Source organism: Lytechinus variegatus, chromosome 3 (genome assembly GCF_018143015.1).
Source record: "Lytechinus variegatus isolate NC3 chromosome 3, Lvar_3.0, whole genome shotgun sequence".
Classification (NCBI taxonomy): Eukaryota; Metazoa; Echinodermata; class Echinoidea; order Temnopleuroida; family Toxopneustidae; genus Lytechinus; species Lytechinus variegatus.
Window position 1 is genome coordinate 48,918,552 of NC_054742.1, and position 15,038 is coordinate 48,933,589.

The following is a 15,038-nucleotide window of genomic DNA, read 5'->3' on the forward strand; positions in this document are numbered from 1 at the left end:
TGACAGATTTTGATTTTCTTTCTTCCATCTGGTACAGCTGCATGCGGTTCACCAAACTTTTACACAAAATTTTGAAATTTTGTCCGGAAAATTATTCTAATTTATGTAAAATTTATTCATAAATCATGAAAAAAATGTTTTTTCTTCTTCATTTGTTGATCAATTTCAATTTTGTTTGCTTTATATGATAGCTCGAGGTGGTGATACAAAATTTCAACATAGAATTTTGAATCTCATTAAATATGCTAATTTATTCAAAACTCACAAAAATTATTTATTTGTTGATTGATTTTGGTTATTTTTTTCCATCTGAGAGCTACACAAGGTTCACCAAGGTTCTACACAGAGTTAAGAAACTTTGATTAGATAATTATTATGAAATTTATTCATAGATCACAAAAAAATGCTTCTATGTCATTTCTTCGTCAATTTCAATTCTATCCTCAATATATATCACCAATATAATTCACTACTGTGTCAACTGGGCTGAAATTAAAATTGTGTTAAAATTTGTTGCGAGATGCCGGATGAGCTCCACATCATTGATGTGCTAGTTCATGTTGAGTTTCCTTGCTGATCAAAAAAAATTTTCAACTCTCTGTCTTTCTGAGTAATTAAAACATATTAATATGCACAGTTGCACAATATTAGCATATTAAGGATGCTTCCTTACTATCCTATGATCTTCCTAGGAAGGAAATAATCGGTTTGTCTGTCAAAAGCTGGACAGGTATTTAGAGAGATATGACATAAATATTTATGACAATCATAGCAGTCTCTTATCTTGCAGAATTAAAGACAGAAGTTATGACAGCTCTCTGATACTAAAGTCCCAGGTTCTTCATTCTCTTAATATCAAGCAAAATTGCAATTAGTTATCTCATTTCTTAAACTACATGTACAAGCTCTGCAGTGTATTTCTAAATATTTCAAATCTTCCATTAACAGGGTATAGGGTAATAAGTTGGGAACAATTTAATTCAAGATGTAGGAATGAGAGTAAGGACAATTGAAAATAAATGCTTGTAACAAGTTCTATGCTTTCTTAACAATGGTACAGTTTGAATACATGTTACATCTTCATTTACTTTTATGTGTTCATAAGTTTCTATTCATTGTTTGATAGCTTCTAAGATAATGGTCAGATGAAGTTAATTTGTGATAGTTTGTGAAAGATATTTATTGATGTAAAACTGAATTTATCTGTGTGTGCACTTTTTTTTTTAAGGAATTAAATTTGGTAATCAGTCCAAAGTCCCTGTCACTATTCAAATTCATTACAAGATTCATGATATGCCGTATTATTTCATAGAGGATATTAGAAAAAAAAGTTATGATTTTAGATAAAACCTAGTTTGCTCCATAGGCCAGTCAACAGTAAAATTTCTGTGTATATATTTCGTTTTAAAATGAAACCACTTCTCAAGAAAAGCATTGACTGAAAATTCGAAGATAATATTCTTGTACTTAGCTTTCTCATATCCGATAAACAATTTTGTTCAAATCACCCATTTAAGTTATGATTTTATGTATTTGAAATTTGTCAGCATTGTTATGCTGGCTTGCTTTACCCCAAATTTTTGGGAGAATATAGAAAGGGTAAGTCTGAAATTTTGTGGATATCTGAACACATTATAATGACAGAAAAAGAAGAAGTAGATGTATTTTTTATTTCATGTGTGGTCTCTTCTACACTTGAATACAATTGCAATCCTAATTATGGTCAACAGTTATTGTTTATGTAGCACAGTTTATCACATTTGCTTACAGATATTTCATTCAGAATATTTGAATCAAAGAAGAAAATATTGAAAGTTAAAAGTCTTGTCATTCTTGTTGTAGAGGTTAGGACCCATATTTTCCTGGATGTGTGTTAATTAAACCTCACATCTAAGAGATTATTGGGATTGTGGATTAACCTTTAAGGTATGGATGTAAAGAATGTGCCTGACAAGTTGTTATTCAACCAAATTCTGCATGCTGCATGAATGAGTGATTAATTGAGTGCTGTCTGAAATGTTCTTCATTCATCAAAAAAATTATCTGTTTGTGGATTAATGGGAAGCTGCAAAGAAGTGCACCAATCAACTCCTAAATCATAAAACAGCTTGTTGACTTCATCTTTGCATCACCCAACTTGTTGATTCATATGATTCTTTATTCTAACAGATGAAATTTTATGTATAAAAACCTTGGCTTGACATATGATATGAAGCTATCAAAAACTCATAGAACTTTTCAGAGTGTGAAATATGGCATGTAAAAGACTGTTACAAGTGTTATTTACATTATAGAAACAATTTAGATGCCCTTTAATAGAGGTGTTTTAATAATAAAGACACAGACATTTTCAGCCGACATACATCTAATGATGATAAAATATTTTCTTGAATGTATCTGTTCTATTCTTTGGAGTTGAACTTCTCACTACCTCTCACCAATCTAAATATTTTTGTTTGAGAAGAAATGGATTGAACTTGAAAAGAATGTTGGGAAGGAATTGCCAGTGTCTAACTTTCACTGCGGACATCACCACTACAATGCTTTACAAATCTTTCATTTCTTCATGTAAAACTCTCCAGAAATTTTCTTGTATCATCTCCCAAAATGATGTTTGTCTTGGCTTTGATCCCCTGTTACATGTGATGCTACATTTTGTCTTGCTTCTCAGGCGACTATGCTGGTTTCCCTGGTTGTGGTCTTCTTCGTCTCCATAGCACCTATCGTCATGACCTCAAGATTTATGCATCGGATGAGGGGCGTGTCCAGATGACCGCTGCTGCTTTTACAAAGGTAAGGAATAACACCCATAGAAGGGGTATGCATTGAAACATGATGTTTTTTAATGGTGACACGACATTTGCTCAGGCGACATTGATCCAGGCTTTATTATGTCTTAAGATATAGGGTTAGGATTGCAAGAGAGTTTTATGTTAGGTTTAAGGTTAGGTTTAGGATAGGATAGGATATAGTGTTGAATCCTGATGCGTGTTTCATAAAGCTGTTCGTAAGATACAAATGACTTCTCGTTCGACTGGCGATCCTTTCTTGTGCTAACTGATATCTTATGTAATTGAGTTATTACCCAAGAACAGGTTCCAGTTGTGCTTAAAGTCAGTCGTAACTTTATGAACAGCTTTATGAAACACCTACCAGGGTTGAAGTTATCTGTGGAATTTGCAATGGAGCAAATGTCTCATCCCTCCTAAGAAAAATGAATAACTATTAAGTTCGATAAAGTAAATTTTTAATTCATGGATTTTTTTTGTTGGATCTATTCTTACTGAGACTACATAGAATTCACCGTTTATCTGATTAGTGTTTCATTTTCATTATTTTTATTCATGTGTTACATTGTAGGGAATGTTGGCTTTGGAGGGAGAGCTGACTCCTATCCTGGTTCAGATGGTTAAGAGTGCTAATACATCGGGTCTCCTGGACCATGAGAAGGAATCAGTTACCATCCAAGGAAGGTCAGTCCACAAAAGAACCTTACATTTGGAGCATTTCTTGCATCTTATCTGAAATAGGGATGCAACTGGTCAAAATTGACTGCGTGGAATTTTGAAATGATTTGTTGTTGTTGGGCTAACAGTACCCTCATGTCTCAAACTTCTTAGGAAAAATGATTTTGTTTTCACGAATGGTAGTTTATCAAGTAATGTCTTGATAAATTGAGGTCATGATGTTCCATTAGCTGTTACTTTCTAGTTGACTCTGTCTTAAGGAAATGTAGAAATTGCTTTACACTGAATACATACGATTGTGACATGTTCTTATTGATATCCATTACCAGTACTTTTATAATTGCAAAGGACATTATCCATCGAATCTACTAATCTAGCATGTTAACCTGCACACTCCTTACTTATGCATAACCTGGATTTCTGTAGTAGGTAGGCTATTTAAGAAGTTTTTGTATTGATAGATATTGATAATCCTATTTTGAGGCTTTGAAGAACACTCCTTTGATTGGATATTTGGAGCTGGAACAATTTTTGCGCAGAGCCCCCCCCCCCCCCCCCCCCCCCGACCCGAATTCAGAATGATTTCAGCTGGATGTTTAATAAAGCTGTCTGAAAGTTACAAGCAACCTTACAAATGACTGGTGATCCTTTCATAGGCGCTAAATCAACATCAATGAAAATTTGGTGTATATCATTTACCACAAAAAAGGATCACCAGTTGTTTGTAACTTACAAACAGCTTTATGAAATGCCAACCAGACGTATTTCTTTGATACATAAGTATTGTAGCTCTATACCTTGTTTATTGACTTTGTACACAGACTAGATCACTGTTCAAGTACAAGGATGGACACTGCAACACAGCATGCAAAGAATGAAACTTCATTGTGGAGGACCACAATTGACATGTAAAAAGAACTTGCAGTGTGTGTTCATGCTTTCATTCAACACACAACAAACTGAATTAATATAAACAGTGACTTTAGTCATGGAATATATTCATTTTGCTGTTTGAAGTTTCTCATTTTTCCCAAAGTGATTAAATTTTCTCCAGGTGTGGGGCTGAGCTATTTGTTTCAGATATGCTGTGATAATATCCACTCCTCGTAGATGAAAACATGTCCAAAAAGAATAGATACGTTTGAAAAACTTGTGTGCAGTTCCTTTCCCATCTTATAGATTCCTTTTAATATCGAGAATAATGCTTTTAGTTTAAGGGACACTATTGACTTGCAGTACATGCACAAAACTTCAGATACAAATACTGGTCATCTGCAAATGCACTCTTGTGCCTTGAACAGAGGTTTTATACTATTGACAGAGTAATTACTAAAACAGAAACTATCAAAACTGTTGATATTCTCAATCTTTGTAAAAATTTTGATTTTTTTAATGCATGAAACACGTTTCTTCTGTTTGTTTCCTGGTCTAGATGATTTGGTGGTTGGTCACCACTGGTCTACACCGACTTTGTGTTTGCTCTCATCCCACATGGTTGGCCCTGTTAATCCAACCATTTGGTCTTATTGCTATTTGGCTCATTTACCATTTTACCTAATTCCCAGTTAGACTGTATAACCCATTTTTGTAATATCCACTTGGTCCACCACAATGTAGTCAGCAAAGTGCAAAGAAAATGATTTGCAGACAAATTGGAAAGTAGAACATCTGGGCATAAGACCAAATGACAACTAGTCTATATTATGGATATGTATTAGACCAAGTATAGTGTAGACCAAATGGGTGTAGACCATATGGGATTAGACTCGCTGAGGAGAGCTAGCGAATATAGACTGATTTATTAGCATGCTAGAATTGATTTTGGGAGACTTTTTTCAAAATGTTTGAATTCTGTTGTGGTTACGTTGGTTTCACTATCTTGATAATTTCAGTGTATTCATTCATTTACAGGGTGAAAGAAAGACTTTGTGAAAGTTTCAGTAAAGACCGAAATTTTGGTCCAAAGGACTTCAGTGAGGTAAGATTCATGTTCTTTTTACTTCTTCGATTCAATAGAACTTCTTGCACTTCATATTTGACAGTGCTTCACAGCTGTCATTTGTTCATTTTCCACCCACTATTCTACACCATTGTTTTATTCAACTGTATAATGATGCATTCTTTTTATCTATATTTTCAAATATATTATTTGGAATGGAATACATTATTCTGATTGTTGATACCCTTTTAAATGAAACAAAAAATGTATAGTAAATACAAGACTGATTAGATTGGACAATATTTTTTTCCACACTTTCTCAACCAGCTTGCTCCTACTGGAAGTAAGTCTTTACTAGACTCATTGAGTTACATCAAGAATCCTGTACGTATGTGTGAGAAGGTTCATAGGGTCATCAAGAACCACACCAAGATGATCAAAGACACCATGGAAAACCCTGAAAACAAAGGTAGATAATATGAACTAAAGGAATGTATGTAGGGTTGTCTATCAAGACACATCCATTTGAGTTGCACAGTTTCCACTCCTTGGCCTTTACAGTCAGTCCAAGGATTGATCAGGCAAAAATTTGCTCTACTGCCATCTGTGCCAGGATCTTATTTTAATTCAGGTTTTGAAGGAATTTTGTTTAGTGCATCGTAAGTAAAAAGTAAGGGTTTTTTTCTTGAGGAAATTGTTGGAATAATTTTGATCTTATTATGATCCAAATTTATGAAGATGGGTTGTTGTTTAGCATAGTAGGCTTAATGTAGCACCTGGTTGGTGTTTCATAAAGCTGCTTCTGAAGTTATGCATGACTGAAACATGTTCTCAGATGGTAATTCAGCTACATAGTGATACACTTTAGCTCAAGGAAGGGTCACCAGTCGTGTGCAAAACTGTTTGTAAGTGACACATAACATAATGGAACACGTACCTGGGTGTTGTCTGATTTCTTTAAGGGAGATCAATTGTGATGCAGTGATCCACCTAGCTTTAAAGACTCTCATCGTTGTTCACTGCGATTACCCAAGTCTAGCTTGAATTATACAATTATTTTTATTGGCAGACTTGATGTTATATCATCACGAGACCTTGGAGCTGATGCTGAGACGGTGGGTAAAACTGGAGAAAGATTTCAAGCTTAAGACTGGCCGCTTTGATATCACCAAGGTGCCTGACATCTATGATTGCATCAAGTATGATATGCAGCATAACTTCATCCTTAAAACACTTGGATTCACCCACATGGATGATCTCTACAACTCAGCAGAAATGTTAGCTGATTTTGTGATACCACAGGTAGGGAATTTCTCAGGATATTAGCAAGACTTATATGCATATGCATATTTCAGCTAGGAAACCATTACTTGATTTGAGATGCCAGGCATTCTACACGATGTTTGTATGGATAGGCTATAATGTAGGAGAAAATAATTTTGGGGATGAGCAAAAGCCTGTAATGTTGGGAGCCTGATTTGCCTGTGTGTGTCTGTCAATTCTGTCAATGCATGTCTTAGTGTCCCCCTTTCTTATCCTGTACAGGAGTATGGCATAACAACCAGTGAGAAGCTGGAGATTGGGAAGGGTATCTGTACCCCTCTACTGAAGAAGATCCGCTCGGACCTTCACCGCATCAATAGCAATGAAGAAACTACCTACCGCCTCAATCCTCTCTACTCTAAGGGTGTGATGTCACCTGATAGGCAAGTCCGCACCAGACTATACTTCACCAGTGAGAGCCATATTCACTCCCTTCTATCGTGTCTCCGCTATGGTGGACTTTGTGATGTAAGTATGTAGAGGGTTAGTCCCAGTTGCTCTGTCCAGTATATTTCTTTTCATATGGTCTGGTAAATCTATGAACAGATTCATTCCATCATTTTTGTCTTGCCTGTATAGCAGAGCGAGACTATAGGCGCCGCAATTCAGACAGTGGCTGTCGTCAGCATGAAATCTTAACCAAGGGTTAAGTTTTTAGACCGGAATTAAAGCCTGACTTGTGTCCTTTGCAGGAATCTGACCCTAACTGGCAGAACTCTTGTGAGTACCTTGGTGGGATCCGAGAGCTCAACTACATGACCCAAATAGTCTTAATGCTGTATGAAGATCCTAGCAAGGATCCCTTTTCTGATGATCGGTTCCGGGTGGAGATTCACTTTAGTCCTGGAGCCAAAGACTGTGAGGATGATGAGAACAATCCAGGATGCTGCCCATTTAGATCTGTCCATAACTCGGTGAGTTGTTGAAATGATTGTTATGCTATGAATACAGTCAACCTTGCATAAGTCAATGTCTTTTGAAGCTCATCTCTTTAGATTCTATTGTTGAACCTGTAGTAAATCAAAGCTATTTCTTCAGTGGTGTCTGCTCTTTCACAGCCAACAAGACAGTGGCTTGGATACAGTCAATATAATTAATAAGCCGTAACTCCCCCCCCCCAATAGAAAGATATTTCATACAAAAGAAGAAGTCCCAACCAATTTGACTTAGGAAAGGTTGACTGTACTTTCTTAATGGAGAGTAATTGGAGAATTATAAATCACAAGACTTTGATTCATCAGAAATACCATTTTTTTGCAATGATTATATATTTCATTGAAATAATTGTTGAGAGGATTTACACTGCATTCCAAAACCAATGAAAATCTTGATAAAGGGAAAGCATTATATTATTCACTATGCCTGTGGAGTTTTTAGTATAGTTACTTTAGTATCTAATTTACCTGGAACGATAGGTTATACCGACATTTAGCAGAAAATTTTCATTTTGTAACATAGCATGGGTGAGGTAACATAGCCAGAGACATGCACTCTTCTCGGCACCATGCATTCGGAATCCTGATAAAGTATGCAGTGCCTTCTTTTCCAAGCTCATTCTGCTGCACGCGACAAGAATATACTTGTCCAAACTTCAAGTTTGGCTGGTCTATCAGGACAATAGAAGACATACTGTTCCTCGAAGCCTGTACATCGGGAGAAGTTATTCTAAATTTCTTTGCTGTATATTGTCAAAGTGATGTCACAATGAAATCAAACAAGAAATCTTTATTCTAGGCATATGTCAATTTGCTAGATCTGAGAACTTATATTGTTATCAACATTTGAAATCATAAAAAACTGTTCAGAGCCAGTCGTCTTTTGAGATGGATCCAATGTCAAACTTCCATACTGAAACATTAACCATGCACTGTGAAGGTAAACCTACCCACAGAGTTGATGACATTCTTTGATGGTATAATTACTAGGGAAATGCTTCACCCTATGAAAACAACTCTGATGAAGATGAACCTTCAAGCTGCATTGATTCATCGGAAGACGATTGCTTTGATCATAAATCAAAGAAAGGTGAAGGAAAGGACAAGGTCACTACTCTTATCAAGGTCCCAGGCAAAGATAAAAAGGTATATTATATGATGAGTATTCTTCTTCGTGCCATCGCCATCACTTTTTCTCTGAACAATATATGGCCATTGTAACAATAAGTGATGATGTTTATTGTGTACATTGTCTTTGACAAGTTACTACTGACTTGACAAGTAGTTGTTCATCAATACTTTGTATAACAGTTAGTGACCAGTGCTCCTCAATTAAAACAAAGGATTTTTGCAGTGAATGACTTTCACCAAGTTCATGTTTTTAAAATTAAAAGTGAAGGCTTATTGTACATCATTATGCATGATTTTTAAATGATTCAGGGTCTGATTATTCAGTCTTTTGAATTACATTATCTTTTTCCACTCATTGTTGTTATTACAGATTGGTGGAGGGGCTTCTTTAGCGACAGGAGGTACTGTTGGAAAACCCTTTCTTCGACTCCCCCAAATGACGATTCCTAATGATACTAGAGCAGCTGATCAGAGCAAGCCAGTTGGAACCCCACCATTATCTTTTCTCTCTGCTGGTTTTGACGACTTGGCGGGAGGAAGTGCTATGACAAGTAATACAGGTGAATTTTGCTTTTTTATCTTACCAGTGAAATGCCACTGCCATAGCAGCTTTTGCCTCATGTTTGTTGCAGAATAGGAGGGTTGGAAGGGTAAAGAAGATAATGGAATTCCTGCCAAGTTGTTTTGGTGCCTTAGCTTTTTGCATTCTGTGAATATTCTTGTTTGATCACAAGTGGGATGTATGCAGGAGAGTTGCATGTATGGTGTACATGTATATACAAAGCACTTGAGATATAATGCGATCAAGTTGGCTTGCTTGGTTTCCTAACTCATAGTATGATGATAATAGTGGTTACATATACAGTGCACAGGTCCATGTTTCAGTGCTCATGGTGCTTCAAGAAGTAAATACGAGGGGGGGGGGGGCTGCCACAGAATGCTGGTCTAGTGCACAAAAGTTGGATCATAAGTTATGTGCTTTAGCATGGCCTACTATGTACAAAAATACAATTAATTGTAAGTGATTCTCATCATCTCATGTTACAGGGCAAAGACCTTATTTCAGAAAAAAAAATGTTATGGATTTTTTTTTTTCTGAAATACATGTAGTGCTATGTGCCATCAGTTAAGATTATGTTCACTGCTTTGTTTTTAGATGATGATCATTTGAAAGTAACTATCCCTGATCATCCTAATCTACCTAATGTAAGAAGTGCCCCTGAGCTCCATGATCCTAATTGGTATTTCAATGATGATATTCTTATGAGACGAGCTTCAACTTACTCTGCTGCACACCAAGGTACTTACTTGTATTTTAATTTGATATTTATTTATTCATGCATTTGTTTACTATTCTTTTATCTTATGAAGGAAAGTCCTGTTTTGTATGCCTCTTATATACTTGAGGTATTATGCAGTATGTCCATCCTGTTTTCATTCTGGCGACAACTAAAGAACTGTTTGACATATAGGAGTGACAATGATCTGATTAGAGATTGGGGTCACAAGGTCAAAGGACACAGGTCATGTACAAGAATTTTTTTTTTTTAACACTAAGGGTAGTTTAGGGTTCATACTTCAGATTTGGCTCATAAATGTGAATTGGGTGATGATTTGATTTTGCTGTTATGAGGTTGAATATGACAGAAATGATTATTAATTTTTAGAGTAATGAAATTTTATATTACAACATGCTATGTTTCAAGTACTCTGCAAGAAAACAGGATGTATCTTTTCCCAAACTGGAAATTTTATTTGCTGGCAGGTGCAATACTTAACTCAAATGATATAATGTGAATTTGAAATGAACTTGCAGGTCTAGAGCATCATATACAAGTGACATCGATAAGACCCCTAGAGACTTTGCATAACTCGTTATCTCTCCGTCAAGTTGATGAATTTCTGGCACGAATCACTCGTGATGGTGCTGACACTCCAGATTGCCATACACCTCGCAGCAGCATGCATCTCAACACCTACACACCGCAGCGTGTCAAACCACTCTATCTGTCCAATCGCGAATCAGACGGCTCCTCCTACTACAGTCGATCGGCCAGTAATCCATCATCTAATGTCTCCAGTGCATTGCCATCTCCGACAGAAAATTCTGGAAAGAACTTTGATTTCTCACTCTTCCTTGAGAGCATCAAATCACAGCGTGTGTGTCGTGAATCGGAATCCGGACAGGAAGACTACTTCGCCAGCGATGAAGGACACCATGAAGAAAGCACCAAGGACGACATCCAACTCATGGCAATGCCCACCTTGGATGATGACCTCATTCCACCAATCTCATGCTGCTGTAAGTCACAAACCTACTCTAGCAGTGGGGCCTCCAACGTCAAAGAGACAACTTCAAAGTGGAAAGGTTCAGAGATACCAATCACTCAGAAGTCTGAAGAGGACGAGGGTTCTTCTGTAGATCCTCAGGAGGAGACGTTGTGCAGTGGAGGTGATGGGAATGGAGAAGTTGTCACAGAGGAGGAGGTATCAACACCATGTGCTAGTACATCTAGCAATGCTAGTCAGCCTGGTACAACAGCATTTGAGTTCCCTCCAGAGACATCCAAAGATCACCAAAGTGATGACTTGCAATAGTGTCTTAAGCCATGTTTTGCTTCCATCAGAATAGGTAATTTTAGATTTGATTGTATGTATTAAATAAAGGCTTGATCAGACATTCAGCAACAAAGCTCAGCAACATTTGGTGTACAAAATTAAAGAAATCCAACTTACAAGGTGTGCTAAATGTGCAAAAGGAGATTTACTCGTATTGCCTGGATCCAATTTAGTGCAAAATAATCCAAATTTGCAAAGACATAATTAAGACGTCCTCTGACGAGTGCCAATTTTAGATTTCATGTGTGTTATTGAGTGTTTACATAAAAGTTGGCCAATTTGTCTTGCAATATTGTAACAATGAACAATTCTTAAAACCAAGAAACGTTAATCAGAGCTGCCAACTATTAGGACAAAGGAGTAATTTTTTAATGATTTTCACACCTAATTGCGCCATTACACTTTTCAGCGCCAACAGCTATGTAAAGTACTGTAATACAGATGATACATTGCGCGGTGGCGAACTCATCCAACGGCGGCAAATACTGCTATTGCATGCATTGTGTCGCTTTGTTTACATTGCTGTGCATGTGATGATTGCCTCGGGCAGCGGCGAATGTTCGTACCATAGATGGCGTGCATTTCCTATGGAAAATTCTTGCATGAATCCATATCCACTCATGTCCACAGAAACAGGAAGTTCTCAATGCAACAAAGAAATGTATAATACTGCACGGCGTGTAAAAACTTACCTTTTTTATCTCAAAGAAGTTCATGATTGTGCACAGCATATATTTAATTACTCTTTTTGTCTCATAATTATGACTTTTGAGCTTCTGAATTACTCCTTTTTACTTTCCAAGGTTGGCAGCTCTGGTCAATTAAGATACTTTTATGAGTGCAACTAATGCAAACTTCTTTTACAGTACACAAGCCTGGTATTCATATATCCTCTACCTCCCTTATCTTGTATCATTTTACATTTTGTTTTTCACCACCTATCCGGCTTAGTCATAATCTTGTTGTTTAATGTAAACAATTGTGAAGTATTCATTTTCAATACAGATTGAGATTTCAGCCACGTTGTGTCTTTCAGATAGAGAAGGGCAATGCCAAAGAGTATGTATATCAAACTTGTATAGGTGGTATTCTTGAGAAGCCATGGTTTGGTTAACCTTCACTTATCTTGGAGCAAAAATAGTAACTAAGAATAACAGTAGATACACCCCTGCATTCTAAAATTTAGAGTTTATCAGAATACCACACTACATGTGGGACATTCCCGGTGGGTGTTTCATAAAGCTGTCTTTAAGTAACAAGCATCTTTACAAATGACTGGTAACCCTTCTTAGGGGAAAAACGCCAATAGAAATCCTGCGTGTATGACTTCATTCGGAAGTAGCTCATAACTTGTTAAAAGCTTTCTGAAACACCAACCTGGAATTAATTTTCTCTGATCTTTGCAATGCTCTCAAATCATGATTTAAAAGTGTTGAAATTATTAGGGGTCAGACATTCAGAAAGTGAATAACCCCGATGTTAAAAGTTCAGCCCTCAGGGCACTGTTTCTCAACACAGTCGTAAGTCTTAACTTCTTGACTAGAGTGAGCTACTTGTCTGCAAAACGTTTCACAAAGCCCGCTTTACCCAGATCAGGGACAACCTGACTAAATATTCACAACACCTAAACCTGTCATAACCTTTTTGTAATGATGACAGTGTGATATTTCAAATTGTAATTTTACGTAATCAATTGCAAAAGGTAAAATTGCATTGCAAGTAAGTGGGCTAGGTCATTCAATATTGTAATGCATGGAAAATATGAAAATTGTTATAAAAATGGCACAAAAACATTTCAAAATTGTAAAATGAATCGATAAAGATTCTGCCATGTCAGGGGACTTGTATTCTTTATCAACAGTTTAGTTTTATTCAGTAGGATTTGTATAATCATGTTTCAATTATGAAAGCTTTAAATAATGTTACATCAATTCTGAATGTGTTTATACATCATTCTACAAGAAAAATATTTATGGTTTGCTTCCATGAACTATGAAAATGATCCCGGGGTACCCACCTAAATCTCCACACAAGGGTTTTGAGTCATAAAATTCATAATTTCATTTTCTCAGCAATTGAATGCTCAAGTCTTTGTGGTTGAACTTATGTATGATGAATATTTTGCCTCTCCTATCATTTTTCAATCCTATGAATTCCAATTCATCACTTTTCATGGTTTTGGGTTAGTGACTAAGGCCATATCTCGTCTGCTCTTTCTGCCGATAGTATCATTATCAAGGGATTCTAGTTAGGAAGCCTTTCGTGGAACAGGTTTTGGTGCGAACTCCATGGTTGGATGATAAAGATATATTAATAAGCTACTATTTGTAAAAATATATGCCTGTTGGTACTCCTGATTTCAGGTTATTCTTGAATTTTTGAAGAATTTATCCTGGCTAAGTAATTGTTACCACGCAGGCACACATACACTTCATGCATACACAATCATGTGCATGGGTTTGATCATGGAATAAAAGATGTAATGAACTGCTAATCATTGTAAATAAGAAAATTATTCTTTTGGCAGAAAGGGGTGTGTAAATATTATGGCCCTCGTCATTCAGCTGAGCCCTAACCGAACCATATAGAGTTGTGTTTTTTATGTTATGTATCAATAATGTATGCCTATCTCAGGTAATAATATACAGATATTGCCGACCTAGAGTTTGTCCAGACGGGAGTTGATATGACCAGGCAATATCTATTATATTACATAGACTATGTAGATTCACCATCAGTCTTCATTTATGAAAACTTGAAATGCTTGCTGCAGCTCTGATTCGTCTATAGACGTCATAAAAAAAAAAAAAAATAGAAAAAATACAGCATCAACGTGTGTATCAAGTAAATTGCCTGATTACACAGCTTTTGACGTAATGTGACGTCAAAATTTGGAATATAGAAAATTAGATCCCTGCAGCGATGATCATATGATGGCATATTGACTTTACATACTGATTCAAATCTACATAACCCATGTAATACATCAAAGTGAGTGATAAAAGCACAATTTCACTCACCAACTTTTGACATTGAATTCAATTCTCTTCATTATTAATGTAGTTTAACCCTAAAAGGACAGGGGGAGCATAATCCCTCAATGATTTGAGTGTCACATGATTGTGTCACATGACTTTCCAGAAAAAATGGCTAATTTTTATGTACACAAATTATGGAAGGTGAAAACCTAAGAGTAAAATCAAATTCTTACTTGACACTAAGTGGAAAATAAGCAATTTTTGGCTTGTAGTTTACTTTAAGATGAATGTGCCTGCCACATATTTCAGCGTGATTGTGCGAATGGGAAATGGGCCATTAGGCATCCCCCCAATACATCTCAAATAACCCAGTCCTTTTAGGGTTAAAACCAGATTTGTTTTATGCAATCACATTTTCTGTAATTGTGTGTGAATTCTTCTAATTATATATTTTCACAATGACAGAAATAATTTTGTTTTGACAGAACAAAATATTGAACTTGCCGTTGAATGTTTTTAATGTAGATTGAAGATGTGCAAATAAAAAGAATTTACTTTTAAATATGTCTTGTCTCAAGAGCACAAAATACTGTTTTTAAAGGCATTGCTTTAAAGTTAGGAATATGCTTCCTAAGGAATTTATTAG

The 15,038-nt window shown here is 36.1% G+C and overlaps 1 protein-coding gene across 8 annotated transcripts in view; it reads left to right on the top strand.

Annotated features, from left to right (window-relative positions):
- The window catches only part of LOC121411229 (inositol hexakisphosphate and diphosphoinositol-pentakisphosphate kinase 2-like), a 46,419-nt gene extending 31,477 nt beyond the window's left edge, over positions 1-14,942 (top strand). For 5 of the 8 annotated variants that reach the window (XM_041603823.1, XM_041603825.1, XM_041603826.1 and 2 more), the window contains 12 exons: positions 2,672-2,793; positions 3,361-3,473; positions 4,289-4,375; positions 5,379-5,445; positions 5,734-5,875; positions 6,476-6,708; positions 6,952-7,197; positions 7,422-7,643; positions 8,655-8,810; positions 9,166-9,355; positions 9,952-10,095; positions 10,612-14,942. In XM_041603823.1, the coding sequence (XP_041459757.1) occupies positions 2,672-2,793; positions 3,361-3,473; positions 4,289-4,375; positions 5,379-5,445; positions 5,734-5,875; positions 6,476-6,708; positions 6,952-7,197; positions 7,422-7,643; positions 8,655-8,810; positions 9,166-9,355; positions 9,952-10,095; positions 10,612-11,393 (2,504 nt within the window). In that variant the 3' untranslated portion in view covers positions 11,394-14,942. The remainder of the gene's footprint in view (positions 1-2,671; positions 2,794-3,360; positions 3,474-4,288; positions 4,376-5,378; positions 5,446-5,733; positions 5,876-6,475; positions 6,709-6,951; positions 7,198-7,421; positions 7,644-8,654; positions 8,811-9,165; positions 9,356-9,951; positions 10,096-10,611) is intronic. The other 3 variants (XM_041603828.1, XM_041603829.1, XM_041603830.1) reach the window with 2 other exon arrangements.
- Positions 14,943-15,038: the final 96 nt, after the last annotated feature.